The 18,322-nt window shown below is 35.2% G+C and overlaps 1 protein-coding gene and 1 long non-coding RNA gene across 3 annotated transcripts in view; one reads left to right on the top strand and one right to left on the bottom strand.

The window, feature by feature from the left end:
- LOC134537667 (uncharacterized) overlaps positions 1-17,938 on the top strand; it is a 35,981-nt gene extending 18,043 nt beyond the window's left edge. Inside the window, exons 2-3 of the long non-coding RNA XR_010076023.1 lie at positions 4,032-10,592; positions 17,206-17,938. This is a non-coding gene — a long non-coding RNA (uncharacterized LOC134537667). The remainder of the gene's footprint in view (positions 1-4,031; positions 10,593-17,205) is intronic.
- The window catches only part of LOC134537666 (inactive rhomboid protein 1), a 53,327-nt gene that overhangs the window by 5,691 nt on the left and 29,314 nt on the right, over positions 1-18,322 (bottom strand). Inside the window, exons 7-11 of one of the 2 annotated variants that reach the window (XM_063378354.1) lie at positions 17,991-18,149; positions 16,497-16,755; positions 14,773-14,934; positions 11,106-11,191; positions 4,069-4,324 (exon numbers count right to left, since the gene is read on the bottom strand). In XM_063378354.1, the coding sequence (XP_063234424.1) occupies positions 4,069-4,324; positions 11,106-11,191; positions 14,773-14,934; positions 16,497-16,755; positions 17,991-18,149 (922 nt within the window). Of the gene's footprint in view, positions 1-4,068; positions 4,325-11,105; positions 11,195-14,772; positions 14,935-16,496; positions 16,756-17,990; positions 18,150-18,322 lie in introns of both variants that reach the window. The other variant, XM_063378353.1, reaches the window with a different exon arrangement.

The raw sequence follows: 18,322 nt of genomic DNA on the forward strand, positions 1-18,322 counted from the left end.
GGCTACTGGATTTTGTCAAATAATGTGAAATTAATAGTATGTAAATGTAATGAATTGTATTTTGTAGGAAATAAAGTTTAAACAATTATAAACATATTTTAAACATTATTTTACTCTGAAATAGCTTAATGAGATGTTTACATTTTTTTGTGACACATATTTTAGCATGTATTATACATTACATAATTGATATAAAATTTACCATACTAATGTATATGAGTATAGTAAGAAATTAAGAATGGTAAAGCTATTTCCAGTGAATCCATGGTAAATATTATATATGTTTGTGAAAAAGTTGAATTCATATGAAATCTATCATATTCATCAGGTAAGGTTTCCATACATTGTACAGGATGGTAACTTCCATTATAGCTTAGAAACATTACTAAAAAATATTGTTATTATAATGTACATTTTCTGGAAAACAGGGAAAAATCAGGAGTTTGAAAAACTGTTTTCAAAACTTGGAAATTACATGCACAATATCTTATTTACATCAGTATCAGTAATTTTTCATACCATGTAGTATTTTAATGTCTTAAAACTTGTGTGTATTTTAATTAGAAATGATTAGTTATTATTTATTAGTATATGATTTTTACTTACGTTACTAAATCTAAGGGATACAAAAAACAACTGTGAATCAATTTTAAGCACAATTGTCAACCAAATATATGTAGTGTTGATATGTAATTATGTAAATAAAATTAGAATTTTATTTATTTTGGAATGTTAGTAAGTGATTCAAGCAATTAAGGAGTTGAATTTTTTAACACCTTATTAACATTTTCCGATTCTTGTACATTATTTTATATTTGACCCTTGATACTTGGAGATCAGGATATGAGGGGTATATTTAAACACACTTTTGTATTTGAATCTAAGATCTGGATCTAAACACAATAATTGGGATCTGACTAGGCTTTACCCTGTGTGAAAATGCTTAATTTTTTTTGAGAGTACAAAATTTATGTTTTTATTTAAGAAATGTAAACAACTGGTGGATGGGTGATTTTCCCCCCCCATCAGATGTAGACAGTAAAGTTGTTTTTATTGTGAATGTGAAGTGTGCAAAATTTCATCAAGAATGATTAAAATTTTCTTTAGAAGTTAGAAGGGGAGGAAGAGTTAGATAAGATTATTTTTCGAAATTTTTCATATATATTGGCCTTACTCTTGTTTTGAAGGTCAAGTGAGAAAAATTTCATGAAGCTCAAATAAAACTAGATTTGTATAAAAATAAACAAACAAATTATTTTCAATATATATATAAAAACATACAAACACATATCCACTTTGATTGTTTCTATATTTATTTTTATTATAACTAAAATATAAAGCTGTGTATGCTTACGGAGTATGAAATAATGAAACCAACAGCTGGACTGTGTGTTAAAAGTTATTATAGCAATTAGTTTAAGGAATGTCAATGAATAATACACTTTGTAAGTACAGTAAGTCCTCGGTTTACGTCGGGGTTACTGAAAACCGCGACGTAAATAGAAACGACGCAAAATGAGCCATGTTTCATGCCACCGGCCGGCCACGGCCCAAGGTCGGCCGGAAGCGCTGGCATACAGACGTGACAACGGGCAATTTTATCAGCAAATGACAACCGAAAACGTGGGAAACAAGTCCAACTAGTACTTCTCAGCTTTATAGAATGGTTATTTAACCAGCTGCTTTATTACCTTTATTGATTGAAATATAAAGCAGCGGAGAGCAGGAAGCGTCCCTCATGATGTATGATAAGATAAGGCGGTGAACGTGTAGCTTACGCTACATAGCATAAATTAACTACCGAAGGAAACAAAGAATTATAAACGACGTTATTGTGAATCGGCGACAACTTAAATTGAAACATGAGTACTCAAACATTAGCGACGTTAATACGAAACGACGTAAATCGGTACGACGTAAATAGAGGACTTACTGTACTGCTATGTTTTGATTGAAAATGCTTGTTATTTTCATAATTTTTATGCATTTGGGTGCTTTGTGGTGTATTAACTTGAATTTCGGTGTTATATAGTGTATTCACACGGTTTTGGTGTTATTTTGGATTCATCACAATTCACAATATAATCGTGTCAATAATTATAATATAATAATTATATATTGATATTATGGTAATTATTATATTTAGTTAAAAAATATTAATTTATATGTCAGGAATTGACAAAGTGTGGCGAAAGGGTTCATGATCGCTCTCTGCCTTAATGAAGGCAAATTTACAGAAATGAGTAATTACAATTTGTTGATATTTCTTAAAAAATTGTTGTAGGGTGTCCACACATATCTATAATAAAATTTTCCTGACTTCCTTGACCAAAATAAATTTTCCCTGACTATTTTTTGTTAAATTTTTTACATGTTTTCCAATTTTCTGAGAGAAATAAAGAAAATTCAGCATTTTATAAGTGTATGACTATGCACTGAAAACCATTAAAGAAAATACTTTTGCAATCTGAGTGATGACAGACTAGAGGATGACATTTTCCCCTTAAATTACTATCACAGGGGAACTACCATGACTTTTCCAGGTTTTCATGTGAATTCCATACTTTTCCAGACTAATCTCAACTTCCCTGATTTTCCCTGACTTTCCAGAATGCGGGCACCTTGAATCCAAGATGATATATTTCATTTTCTACCTCCCTTCTTATGCCCAGCATAAAAATAATTTTCATTTATTTATTTAATATTCGTACCATGCCCACCAACAGTTGGAAGTATGTACTTATAAAGTGGGTACAACGTATAAACAATCAAACAAACACATATACAAAAAATATAAATATGATTAAGGGACAAAGATGCAGACACCACATGTAGGTAGGCACTATATGCAGGGAAAGACAACCTGCAGGTAGGTGCCACCCGTAAATAGACAACACATACAGGCAGGCGCTACATCCAGACAGGACAGACACAAAATAATAAAAAATAATTAATCACATTTACAATTAATAACAAAAATAGGGTATACTGACAAATTCAAAGTTAATATGTAAACACAAACATTTTTAAGTATACATACATATAGGTACTAGTAGAGCAGAACCCAGAAGACGTCCTGCCAGGGTTTATTTATTTACCTCTATATATCTAAAATGGATGGTTTGAATGCATTATAGAATCTATAAAGCATTTGAAATGGTATTCCATTTTAAACTCACAGTCACAATCACTATTTGTTGTTATTGAGGATTAAGGACAGTAAAAATCACAATACACCAATTTTCATGGCGATCTGCTGAACAGAATAGAAGTTGATGCGTTGCAGCACTATCTAGTGGTGAGTTATAAGCAAAATGGATATCACAAAAATATTCTCCATGTTCAAATATCTATGTACTATACCAAATTTGATGGAAATCGGTTGAATGGTGTAGAAGTTGATGAACTGCAGCACCATCTAGTGGCGAGTTGCAAACAAATAAATAGCATACAAACCTTCTCCATGGAAAAAAAAAAAAAAAAACACTTCGATGTGCCAACTTTCATGAAAATCTGTCAAATGGTATTGGAGTTTATCAGTGTCATACATACCAACATCCTATTAATCTATAGATTAAAGAACAAAAATTACATTGTAGACAGCTATTAAATTATGGTACTCTAAGGTCAGTACTTTCTAGTAAATATTTGCACTTAAGCTTATTAAGAATTAAGAACACATACTGCTAAATTTGGCTTAGGTCATTTTTTTTTAGATAACCCTTTTCAAGAATTTGTTTTTGAATGTTTTGAATTTAATCACGACGTATAACAGGTAACTAGAGACTGGAAAAATTCGCGGATTGAATGACCTCTACGACAGCCTCCACAATCCCGCGCTCACTCTGGCAAATTCCACCTGTTCATTGGCCGCTGGCTTGCGAGTCGTCTCGACTGGGTAGCCTGTGAGTCGATACTTCCGTGACTGAGGGTCTCTTATTGGACCACAGTCTTCCAGATTAAAAGCGAACCAATGGCAGAAGCAGCTCAAAGGTATAATTATTTGAATGTTATTTTTCTGGTCTTTACAGATAACCGAGCCACGTTGCGTGGCTGCCGGAGCGGTACCTGGGAGCAGAGCGAGGCCTCTTCGTGGAAGTAGCCCCGCACGAAGTCGCAGTACTCCTTGGTGGTGATGCGGCACATGCCGTGGATGCCGATGCAGCACGGGTGCCCGATCACCTCGCACACCATGTGCTCGGCGATCTTGTCCTTGTAGGGCGTCCGCTGCTGCGTCCGGGAGTTGGTCTTGCGGCAGATGGGCCACTTGGTGATGTCGTCGGGCCACTCGTAGGGCGCCACCGACGCAGGTGCCTCGCAGAACCTGCGCCACAGTCCGGCGTCGAGAGTTCCTTGTCTTTCGTAGAGCTCACCGAATCGCTAGTTACTAGGGACACGATCATGTGGTGAATTGCGATAAAACAGAAATAACACTGGAAAGCACGTCAGTATACCATATACCTAAAACTGAAATTCAATTTAACACACCACAATGAAATGCAACTAAAAATTATGAAAATAAACTTTCAATCAAAACTTTACATTAATGATGAATACTTAAATGTCTAAAAATCAAATCCAACGAAGATAATTTATTTACAATGATGTTTGTACCACAATTTAATAAAAAAAGAAAGATTGGTAAAGTTTACTATTTTTTATCTTGCAACTGGTAACAGTTACTCATTTTTTACAATATACCTTAAGAACCTTTTTCAAACACAGAATTACTTATAGGATTTATTTCATATGTACCGAAAAGTTAGACATGCTTATTAGAAATTATAATATTGAAAACGTGCATCATGTAGGTATCAGTCAAAATGACATTGTTTTGGAGAAATTAGTATCATGGAATCTTTAAGTAACCTAATTTGTTCAGTAATATGCGATATTTTTCAATAAACATATTTCACAAAAACTAAAAACAATAAAACCATAATCTCCTGTTTTAAAAACAAAATTGGCCTGAAAATAAAACCACAAAATCTTGTCTACTAATTACAAAATTGCCAGTTTAAGCAGGGCCAGACATACGCTGCAAGCAAGGGGAACTGATTAATTAATCAACCATGGCATCCACCAGGAGTGTTATCGGAAAACCACGGAAAACTGAAACTAGCATCGATGCATCAGGATTCGAACCAGCTTAGTCAGGGATGGCTTATTTATAAGCTAAAATTAAGGTTAAATCTCACGCACCGTGTTCAAAATTTTTTCATCATTACTTTTATTAAGGGCTATTCTTGAAATTTTAACTCAGTGCATCTTTTGCATTTGCTATTCTGCCACAAATTTTTTCAAGAGAAAATTTATTTAGTGTAATATGGGTGTAAAAAGTAGCGCAAGTGATAATAATTACAAAAACTTGTGCGCCTTGTGACACCCATGATATTACACTAATTGAATATCTATTGAAAATTTTTGTGACAGAAATAGAAATGCAAGTAAGGTATTGTTTTAAAATTGTAGAAATAACCCTTAAATAAAGGCAAAAATGAAAAAATCAACATTACACCAAAGACAGAGCCTCATTATGTTACTACTAAAATTGCCCCACAATTCCATGCCTTCCTTGGGATTCAAACCCAGTAACCTTCCCAGCAAACTAACTGTGCTACGGAGGCATGCTGTTCTAAATCTGTGCCAAGATATTTAAAGTTGTGCAAGTGGTAGGTATATGTTGTTGCAAGCCAGTGGGTTTTCTCCAGATGTTTTTGTCTACCCCTACAAAATACAATCTGTCAATGATTAAATTTTACCTTGCATATTTCTCAGTTGAGGGTCTTCATTTCAGAAACTGAAATAGGGGAAGTCAAATTAAGTAGGGTAGACCGGGGGAAATCGGGTCAATTTTTTGAAATTCCTGAATAAGTATAAAATCAATATTAATTTACCATAAAATAATGTACAGTAATATCAGTCATACATTTATGTACATATTTACATACAAACATTAGCCAATCTTCCTTACGAATTGACATTAAACTTGATAAAAGGAAAATGAAATGTTTTGACCCGATTTGGACAGAAGTGGGGTAAATCGGATCACAAGTGGGGCAAATCGGATCAACAGATTTTCTTTACTGTTTTGACAGACACATTCCGCATAAAAACTGTTTACACTGAAAAGCATTGACACAGCGCTCATGGTACCACATTTTACAAGACTGGCACTGAATTCAGTCTCCAGCAGTGCAGCTTCTGATGTCTTTGTATGCAATTTTGCACATGTTGCAAAGAACATCTTCCTCATCATCCTGGCCTTCTTCCAAAATTTCCAACTCGGATGTGTTTTTAGTTTTTGTTCGCTTCTTCGTCTTCAGAGGTTCAATTTAGCTTTGCTTTGAACTTAATTTAACACCTGCTTCTTGCTTTTCAATTTCCTGGATTCCAACAATGTGCGATTCTCTTTTGACAGTAGCCTTAGAGAAGCAACAGTTTTTCGTTCACCGATTCTTTTTGGTGTTAATTTTTCCGGTGTTGGTAACAGGCATCTCACTTCTTCTGTGGTGCTCCTTCCACTTACATCTTTGGCAGTGAACTCGTAATTCTATATTTACATGGATAATATTTTCATTATTTTAACATGTCCTAAACTTCAATATTATTATAAGTACTTACAAATTTTAACTAAAGTTGAAGTCATGTGCCTTAAGAGGCCGTGTCACAAATTTGTGTTCCTATCTATATCAATGTTATTTTAAAAGGCAGTTTTTCTCAAAGTCTATAAGAGGTAGGGGCTGGAAATTTTGCCTACTGAATGTATACAATACATTTAACATAACCGCTTTTTTCAAATTTAGTTATCATATCATATATATTATTTCTGTGATGAAAATAATATTATCAATATTTTGATTTGTCCAGATAAAGTGAAATTTTGCTTATATTTATAATTATTTAGCAAAAACTGAAAAGACCATTGAAATGTATTGCACATTACGTTTTGATCAGTGTCTTCATGATCATGATGGGTTTAAAAACCTGGGTGTAATCAAGTCTTTAACTATTACATGACAACATTTATACTTAATAATTTGGAGATAGGCCTTTTTCATCCTCAGCCCCTGAGCTTTTACTATCTGGTCTGGCAATCGACCTGACACTCTTCAACCACCCCAGGGGTCTCCGATTGCACATCCCATCAAAAAAAAAAGCTGTTCGTTCATTTGTTTTTGTGTTCGAGCGAAGGTTTACTTCTCCACAAGTGCCACAGACTTCACACATTTATGCCAAGGGAATATTCCGCTGATGTGATGCCATACTAATGTATTATTCGCGACCATACAACTTTTTTGTTTGTCATCGGGAAAATGACGCCGCAGTTTGATTTTTTGTGGTGATATAAAATAAATTTTCTTGCTAGGGAATGTTCATTTTGAATTAAGCATTTTCAAATGTCAGCGTAGAATATGCTTATCTGCCCATTTTGTTTCTTTCCATAATAATGAGTAAAGTTAACATTGTCATAGACATTTTATTATATTCGTTTGCCGTCCAAGTCAAATGTCACACTATATCGCACGTAATTATATTTTTTTACTAATTTGTTAGTTATCATTTTATTTAAGTTACAAATAACAGTAATAAAAAAATATTACTTAATAGTCCAGAATAGAGATTGAGTTATTATTCATTTAATAGGGGTTTAAAATATGATACTACATACATATTTATATTATCTTGTTGTCTTCTTTGTAACTTTACTGGAAGAATGGCATTTGGTATGTATGTTAACTCACAATGAAAATACTTCAGAAGTACTCAATTAACAGTGAACAACCTAGGGCCTATACTAATTTCATTATGTTCATGAAATATTATTGAAATTACTAATAAAGAACTGTGTTTCATGTAGAGATATCGTACGAACTGTATGTGGTACAGACCAACATTTGCTAAGACTCTGTAAATAATTAATTTCAGTTAATGTGTAGAGAATATTAAAAATTAGAAATAATGATATATATAAAACAATGCAAAGTGATCAGCATAAAAATAGAAGTTATTTTTACGTAGCGCCTACTGGAATGAGTATTTTGTGTTGAATTATGTGGCATGATTAATATTCTCTTATGGTAAGCGTGTTTTGTTAAAATCTTATAAAACATAACTTACCTACTGTTGAATGATTTTCATTTTTTTGTGATGATCTTACTTAAACAAGTTTTAATTATATTACATATGTGTATTTTAAAAGCATTTTAATGTATACTTATAGAATTTTAATAGGCTTTATACGGACTCTCACGATGCATGTGAGCATCTATATTTATTAGAGACCGGAAAAATTCGCGGATTCATTCGGCGATAGGCTAGAAGTCAAATACATATACCTTTTAGATGATTTTGCTATTGGCTTACTGTTCATCTGGACGAATCTCAACCAATTATGAACCTCCAACCAAAGAAGGATCGAATCACAGACAAACCAGCTGAGACAACTAACAAGTCAGCAGCAAATGAACTGGCGTTATTTGCCCGAGCGTACAGGGGAATGTGCAGTCTATCCTGAAGGCCGTCGAAACCGCGAATTTTTCCGGTCCCTAATCTACATCAATATTATGGCCGTTTGACAAGATCAAATATTTATTGAATTCAATCAGTTGCATTCATTGTACATGATTTTCGATATGTACATTGAATTCAATATAAATTGAAGATGTTACTCAACTAAGCTTATTCTTATTAACTTATAAGTATTTTGTTTGTTCAGTACATAAAAGTAAAAGATTCTTTATTATTTAAATAATGAGCATCTATAAGCAATAACGTTTTCAAAATATTTACATAAACATAATGGAATATATTTTTTAAATACTTTATATCTACGATAACATCAACGGCAGTATTGTGTAATCAATGAGGTAATGAAATATCTTAAAAGGATATTTTCTCCTCTGTAAAGTAAATTTGTAATGCAGCCCTCTTAATGTTAGTCTTGTGAGTTATTTCGTCTTCTAATATGCTACAGCAATATATAAAATTAAGTTTTGTTAGTGTTTTAGTCTTGTGTAATGTTAAAGTGTAATGTAATAAATTCAATAATTTTTTTGTAAATTCGTATTCATAAAGGTAGGCTACATATCGTAATAAGATAAATAGTAATATTTGTAAATTTAAATTCTTTGAAACAACGTCGATAAGAGGTTCTCCTACCTCTGTTAAACTGTATGATGGTGCATTGTAAAAAATTAGGTAGTCTGACTTAAGTGAGATTGTATTTAGATTGTGTGTGATGCATATGCAATATCTAAGCATATGCATTTATGTTATTATCCTTTTAAAACGTTACATGATGAATTTCGTATACTTTTTAATGTCAACTAACATTTTTCCCGGAATATTACATCCAGATAAATAATAATTACCACATGTTTGAAGATTAATTGTATTCCGATACGTTTAAAGTATTAAAATTTTTAGATACGACTGATACTACAGTTGTAAATGTGAGGTTTCTTGACTCTGAATCCCTGCATCCGCAATTTCCTAGTGAGCCGCCGGTCAGATTGTCATCCTCTCAGATTGTCGAGGAACCAGATACATTTTTCGTCGAGTAAACTCGAGCTGTCAACCTTCCCACTAATCCTGTGATAAGGGTATAGTAGCTTTATCACGCGCTGCGGCTACAGTTCCTTCGGTTGAAAAAGCCAATAAATCTCACTGTTAAAAGAGAGAACTTCTAGAGCAGAATATTGGAAATAAACATTTACTGACACGGCCTCTTAAATTAGTTTTTTCCACTTATTTAGAATAGGTCTTAACTTAAAAATTGAGAAAGAAGAATAAAGTGCTTCACAATATATAGCAAATATATGAAGCGACCCGATTTCCCAACAGTATGCAGTGACTCGTTTTACCCCAATGGCAGCGACCCGAGTTACCCCATTTCGCACTTTAAAAAAAAGAAAAATATTATAAATTCTGTCAAACATATAGAGCTTCAGTAATGCAGAAGAATGTTAATTGGGTACATATTTTCGTACTCCATTACTTAAACTACAATACTATTTCGAAATGCGAACGTAAAGGCTTATTTGAAACAAAATAAAACTTACATTGTTAAGAATTTTCCACTTCAGGACTGCACAGGTTCGGGTTCATGTCGCACAGACTACCAGAATGTTGTTACAGACGATATTCGCCTTGTAGTGGACGGTTGTATAGACAGATAACAGCACTCTTTGGTAGGTTCCGTAGACTCCAGTTCATTCTTTCGCCACAAGACAGCAGATCTTGTTACGATGACCCGGTTTACCCCGTGACCCGATTTTCCCCGGTCTACCCTATTGTGTTAAACTTTGTCTGTGCAAGATCCTCATTCTCCCAATAGCGTACACACACACACACACACACACTGAAGTTTGAAGTCAGTGAAAGAAAGTGTAAAAACAATTAGCATTAGTAAACTTGGCTAAGTTATGCATTGTTTTATGTAACATGTGTGTGTTTTATCCACTTATTAAGGTGATTTCATTCTACAGCTCCAGCAGTGTCCCAGAACTGTTTGTTGGGGAAACTTACCATGGTTGCACTCAAGAAAGCAGCCGACAAAGAACGACCATCAACTCAAAAGCTATTTTACAGTGAGTCAGTGAATTGGCTTGCATTATTTTTGACTTACAGCCTTCAACCACGAGACTTAAAATATCAACCCTGCCATTTTATCAGTGAAAAATCCTGCAGTGAAATTGTTGCTGTTGCCTGCGTAAGTTTTTTTTTCTCTGTCATGTACTGGTAAGTTGGTATCTGAGGGCTGACATGCAGGTTGCCATGCAGGCTGCCATGTTGGCTGTACTTCTTCAAGCAACATGTCGATGGCTTAGAATTAAAACCTTGTATCTCATAAAATGCAAATTTTACAGCAGAGACAAAAAACCGTGCTACTGATATACGTGGTTTCTTTTTTTCCCGATAGAAAGCAGTTGGATGCACATTTTATTTCTTTCAGCCAAACATTTTGTGAGATACGAGGTTTTCCATCCAAAAACATAAAAAAACGTATTTTCGTCCAAAAATTGAGATACGAGGTTTTCATTCTAAGCCATCGATGTATCATATGGCGAAGCACGCAGTCGAGCGATGCCGGCGGGACTTACTTGGGGTCAAGTCCGCACACGGATCCAGAGATTCTCCCCCCAGGCCCAGCTTCCCCAGGTGACCACTTCTTCCATGTGGATATGGTCTTCTGCAACAAACCGGCCCTAGTTAGTGCTTCTGCGAGCGCTGTCTTTAAGTCACGACGGTCCTGCCGGGCTCCAGCGAACCACTGCAGTGCCGGCACAACACGCGGGCGTATTTAAGCCAATGAGAGAGAAGATACAAGTTGCAATCTCGTATTCAATTCACTGTTGTTTATTATCTAAAATTTTGCCGTGTTAAGTCAGTGGTGGCTACAGGAATTGTGTTGAGAGGAAGGGGAGGATGATTTGAAAAAAAAAAAAAAAAGATAAGTGTATTGAAAACTTAAAAATTATAATATGTATTTATATTCAAAAAACGTTTATTATTACACTAACAGAAGTAGCCGTAGGAGACACATCTTTTTTACATAGTTGCAGGTGTTACAACAACCCACCCTGCATCACCCGAAAAAAAGTAACTAACGCCTTCCCTGATATTTATCTAATTTTTTCCCCAACTTCGGGAAGGTGGGGGTGGCATACGTATATCTCCGTACCACCTCCTTCACCTCTCCGTGCATCCACCACTGGTTAAGGCATAGTACAGTAAGATGGGGTAGATGTGAAATTTTTCAATCATGCTCACACTGTTGGAATTTTTTTCTTTTGTAATTTTTTTTTATGGTAGGAGAGTTCACTAATGCCTCAAGCTTATATTGTTTTAAAATTTAAAAAAAAAAAAAAGTTTTGACCAGAAAATAAAAATACTAAAATTACCGCCAATTTACCCCAAGAGTTATTTATTAGCATGATTTAATTTAATTAATGTTTGCTGTAAGACCAAATAATTCTGGAGAACATTTATGAGATCATAATAGTTCACTGCCCAGTTTTATGCAGATTATCTCCTGCAACGTAAAGTAAGCAATAATTAAATACTAATGGTAGTTATTATCTGTGTCAATTTTATTTACTGTGACTGACATGCATACATGAGTAACTAAATACTTGGTAATGGGCACAGGCATTGCACAAGTGCATTAATAGGAGAAAGACCTATTGAATATCCAAACATATCATTCAGGTTTCATAGTCATGACATAAAAGTTTCTATTAACAGATTTGAATTAAATATCGAGAAAACCCCATCCACGCACCTCCTAAGCAAGAAACTAAATTTTTAAAAACTGCAGACATGCATGAAAAAAAAAATTGCTGAATTAAATTTTAGTAGTTCAGATGGCCATATAAGTATAATGCTCCTGTGTACAATGTAAATAACAACCATTTCCATTCCACAAAGGCACCATGCAAGTAAGGTAAAGAAACATACATATTCCAAAACTCTTTAAAACACACTACTACTGTGAAATGAAAATTGTGGGGACGTAGACTCAAGGCATTCCCGAATTAACTAAGAAAGGTTTTGTTATAAAGTAATATGTTACATCTAGTAATTATAAAAGACGGATGTTCAACAGTCACCCCACTACGAAGAGTTTACACTAAGGTATGCCACGTACCGTTGGTCTTAGTCCCCGCACCAGTTGGTTGGAAGAGAAACAAGAAACATGTGGTTACATAAAACCAAGACACTGACACATATTAGTAATATTTAAAGCTTAGCATTTAGGCATCAAAACAAATATTCAAACCATTTAAATCTGGTTATCATTAATAAATTTCTGATGGCTGGAAAAAAAATAACTACAGTATATACTGAATATGTACATACAATTCACAAAATTAAATTATTAGAACACAAGTTTTTGAAGAAATATTTTTATTCACATTATAGCAAATAATTAATCAAATCTTATAATTACAGTTATTGTGGATAAAATATGAGGTTACCAACAGTCAAAATGAATGCTATAGGGTAAATAAAAACTGGTGAAAACATCAGTTAAATGAGTTTCTTTTTTTTTTAAATACTGTAAATAATAATATGGAGATACAAAGAACATACATTTTACATGCCTTTAAAAGTAACTAGAATTGAATATTTGTTAAAACTGTTTATTTTCATATCTATTTAAGACCAGGTGCTTTATGATATTTTTGGTAGATTTCAAAGAAATACTAACTAATGTAACTGTTACCATGGTGAAACTCCAGAAAATGTTATACAGTTTTTTGCTTCCTGGTCCATAGGCCCCAAAACCATCGCCATCTCAAAATTTTATATCACAATTTTTTGGACATGAAAACTGTCACAATATTTATTCAAAATCACTTCCAAACTGATACATAAAATCTAGTAGTGGAAAATTTCGGTTGAGTTCGTTAATGGGCAGTATCTGACCAAAGAGGTAGAAATGGGGAAGGTTTTTAAAAAACAGAAAAATTGTTCTAACTTCCGTAATATGGAAAATATCATTACCGTTTGAACGTTTTATAACTCGTAGGAGTAATTCCAAAATCTTTTGTCTGAATAAGCTTTTGATACGACCAACCATAACTGCAAGGGGTTGAATAAACAAGGGTTGGCAACAAAAAAAATATCAATTCCCTTCGTAGGCACATCAAATTTGTATATATAGGATTTAATTTTTATAATTTTTATCTAAAACTATTTTTGATAATAAAAACCATTACTGCAAGCGGTAGAAATATCAAGGCTAAAAAAAAAAAATGTCTTTACATTTTTTTAATACATTTACTTTCAATTTTATTATAATTTATCGTAAAACACCTAAACTTTATTCAAAATCTTTGGATGGAATAATTTCTGATGAAACGAACCATTACCGTAAAAAGAGGGGTTGAAATTTAAAAGAATTAAACTTTTTTAGTATCGATTTTATCAGAATTAATCAATATTACCTTAAACTTTTGTCAAAAAAAAATTGATACAACCACGTATTATTTCAAGGGATGAAAAATAGTGATTGAAGATCACAAATAATGGCATTACTACCTTACTAGGCATATTATGAAAATCATTAAGACATTCAATGCTGGATGAATAAGTTAAAAAACATTAAAAATAATTTCACTGCATGTAATAAGAGAAAAAGTTAAATAAATCTTTTTTTAATATTGATGAATGAACATACAGGATATGTTAGCTACATTAAGTTCTAAAAATGTTCCAGGAGTTTATAGAAGTTTCCAAAATATTTCCAAAAAAAATATGTAATTCGAAATCTACCTACACCTGTAAGCTCTGCCGAAAGGGATTTTTTTTTTTTTTTAATTTGTTTCAGAGAAAGTCAAATGGTTGTGTTTTACTCTCTTATTTTTTCAATTTTTTTTTTGTGGTTGGTTAAATTTTAAGGGTGGTTGGTACTTTTGAATTTACAGGTGGGTAGATTCAAAAAAAAACATATGTTAAGAAAATGCACCATTTCAGACACTAAAAGCCAATCATAATGATGACGGTCAGGAGCGAATCCAAGAACGAGTCAGTCGTTACTAAATCTAGGGACATGAATTTGCAAATACGTTGACAAAATTGCTGGTTTCATGCAATAAAGTTGTTCATACAAGACCAGAAACTGCTTAGCCGCTTGCTATCAACTCGTGAGTACACATTGCCTTGTCAAACACAATTTTCATAGTATATTTAGTTTCTCTACATTCACATGATAATCGTTTGCTTACAACTGCTAGCCGAGGTGTGCGTCAGTGGGGAACTTACTGAACAATCGGCCTGGGAGGACTGCACACAGCCCGAATCGTCGTTCCGGATGCAGCATGCCGTCTCCCGCTCCTTTTCTCTGCCCTTCTCGATCTCCTTGATGATCTTGACGTCCTTGCGCATGCAAGGGGCAAATTTTGCCCCTAGGTGTATCAAGTCGGCCTGCAAAGAGGAAAGCATTTCGTAACATTCCTGCAGGAATGCAAGCACAGGAATTGTGGCACAGGTGGACTCTCAATGCTCTTATCACGTCCGTCCATCATCCGTCCCATGTGCCACATCCGTCAACTAGCTGAGCAATCCACAATACTCTCCATGTCCGTCTTAATGCTTTTCTGTTGCATGCTGCCAAACTGAGAAGGAGGCTTAAATTTTGGAGAAAATTTCTCTTGTAAAGAGAGATTAGTTTTACGATCCTGCAGTAACAGATATAGAGGGGATATCCCTTTCCACTCCTCCATGAATTTATGAAAAAAATTGTAAATTATCACTGATGACTATGTTACTGTGTGAAAGCCACATAACCTTCAGTTACTACTGTAGGTCCTTATGTTAGTGTTTTAGTGTTGATAGTAATGTAAGTTTTATTAAGTATACATGTACAAATATTAATTTTTTCAAACCCCACCCCCCCAAAAAAATTCTGTATCCATCACTGCGATCATGTAAGCTAAGCACTTATAAATAATTAAACTTAATTTTTTTGCTTTGGTATTTATTGTAGGCAGATTTCGAAGAAAGCCATCCTATTGTAGCCATTACCATGGTGCGATTTCCATAAACATTTTAGATAGATTTTCTTTTCATGGTTAATAGACCCTAAAATCATTGTCAACTCAAAAAGGGTTAAAATGTAAATTCAAGGACTTTACTGTTAATAGAAGGGCCTGATGTACATCCAAGAAGTAAATTCAAGGGTTCCATGTAAAATGTAAGGGTTCCACAGTTACAAAGGCTTTACTGCTAACCCAAGGGCCTGCCATATATCCAAGAATTTCAATCTAAATCCAAGGTTTTCACTGTAAATTCAAAGTGTATCATGGAAAATGTAAGGGTTCCACGGGAAATCCAAGGATTAAACTGTAAATCCAAGAGCCTGCTGTACATCCAAGAATTTAAATTTAAATCCACTGTAATTTCAAGGGTTCCACAGTAACAAGGGCTTTACTGCTAATCCAAGGGCCTGCCATATATCCAAGAATTTCAATTTAAATCCAAGGTTTTCACTGTAAATTCAAAGTGTTTCATGGAAAATGTAAGGGTTCCACGGGAAATCCAAGGATTAAACTGTAAATCCAAGAGCCCGCTGTACCTACATCCAAGAATTTCAATTTAAATCCACTGTGTAATTTCAAGGGTTCCGTGGAAAATGTAAGGGTTCCACAGTAACAAGGGCTTTACTGCTAATCCAAGGGCCTGCCATATATCCAAGAATTTCAATTTAAATCCAAGGTTTTCACTGTAAATTCAAAGTGTTTCGTGGAAAATGTAAGGGTTCCACGGGAAATCCAAGGGCCCACTGTAGCTACATCCAAGAATTTCAATTTAAATCCACTGTAATTTCAAGGGTTTCATGGAAAATGCAAGGGTTAAACTGTAAATCCAAGCATTTGATTGTAATTTCAAGAAAGGAATCGTAGATCCAAGGGTTCCGTAGGAAACGTAAGGGTCCCACTGCAAATGCAAGGATGGCGAAGCCCGGCGCCGGAGAAGGGGGCACTCACCGCCCTGGGCCCAATCCAGAAGTTGGCGGGCTCCTGGTAGTCCACCTGCTGCAGGGACAGGCTGGTGACGAGCACCTGGCCCGAGCGGTGGTTCAGGTTGAAGCCCACTGGCCCCAGGCCGTAGCACACCAGCGATATGATGAGGATGAGGACCTGCACCGTCGTCACCCAGTACGTGAAGAAGGGCCGGTAGTCCTCCATGTCCTCCAGCTGCTCCTTGATGTCCTGGCGCGCCGCCACCCGCTTCTTGATGGAGCGCCTGCCGCACACAAACCCCCTACATCATCCTGTGGGCCCCGTTGCAGAGATTTAAAAAAAATGTTTTTTTTCCTTTATGTATATTGTTTTAGTTATATACCTATATATATATTTTTTAACCTTTTCACAATTATTTTTAAAACATGTTAAAACTAGTTTTAAGTCAGTTTTTCGATTGTCAATGTAAATTGATTTTGAATAATGGCAAATAAATGAGTGTAAGTGTTCTGCACTGTCAACATGGTGTCACGTCAATTGGTGGTGGTTTTGTTGCTCACAGTTGTAGATTCAGACACGTTCTGTACGCACAGCATATTCCGAATAATATTACTCTGGTGTAATAGCTATTTCATCGGTAACTAAATTTAGGCCTTACTGTTTAATTGTTTTCTATGATTTATTTAAAATTGTCTACTTTTTTGTTTTAAGTTTTTTTTTCTTTCCTCCGCAGGCCCCCTAGACCCATGGGCCCCGTTGCCATAGCAACGCTAGCACCGGCCATGTGGGGGCCCTGGCCGCACACACAGCCGTGCCAGTGCTGCCGAGACGAGCGCTGCAAGTACTCTGACGCATGCACGTTTTGGAACGGTGGCCATCGAACATCAATGCAGTTTCAACGAGAACTCCAAACTGGAGGATCAAGATGAGGAATGAGATAGTGCAAGCAAGAACATTTGAGTACAGGACTTGAACGATATAATAGAAAAGCAAGAATGTGATGATATGGTCATGCAAAGAGAATGGGAAAAGGTAGGCTGCCTAGGAAAATGATGGCGTTGAAGTACAAAGGAAGAAGGCCCCAAGAAAGATCAAGGAGAAGGTGGTAAGAGCAGATAGTTAAAGGAGTGCAGGAGAGAGGAGAAGAATGGAACAGGTGAAGAAGGGGGAAAGGTGAAGTGACAGAGGAAGATGGAGTCGTTTTACTTTGCTGACCCAGTCGCAGGCTGTAAGTAGTTGAGGGTGAAGATGCCATAAGAAAAATAATTAATATACAGTACAATTTGTACAAGTTGTAATAAGCTGCTCTATTAAAAGAAAAACCAAATATGACCATTGGGTGTTCTTAAAAAAAAAATCACTACAGAAATGCACCCATGAATTGTGAAATATGACCCTTGAGGAAACAGGAAACATGTTACAATGCAAATACTTTGAAAAAATAAACTTAAATACCACAGAAAATACATACATCATAAGCACATTAACACACTGTTGAAAAACCTCTTTGTTTCTCACCCAAAAAACTTTCCCATGACACCCATCCCGTACGTGCGACGATCCGAGTTGTCGAACACCCTGTCTAGAACGCGGGTCCATATTCGAGAGCAGCCAACTTCTGGACCTGACTCGCTGGCTGTTTCCATTCTCTCTGGTGTGCGTCGCCAGCTTGGCGCCCTGTGAACATCATGCAAGTTGTCGCGCGTTCTTTGACTGACATTGTTGCAATGGGGAAGTTAGATTCAACATAATATCTTAGTTGTTGGTTCACATTGGTGGTCATAGAAAAACCTCAGGAACAAACAACCACACTGGGAAGAAGTCAGTTTCAGTCCATAGGTGTGCGGCCA

Source organism: Bacillus rossius, chromosome 12, assembly GCF_032445375.1.
Source record: "Bacillus rossius redtenbacheri isolate Brsri chromosome 12, Brsri_v3, whole genome shotgun sequence".
Lineage (NCBI taxonomy): Eukaryota > Metazoa > Arthropoda > Insecta > Phasmatodea > Bacillidae > Bacillus > Bacillus rossius.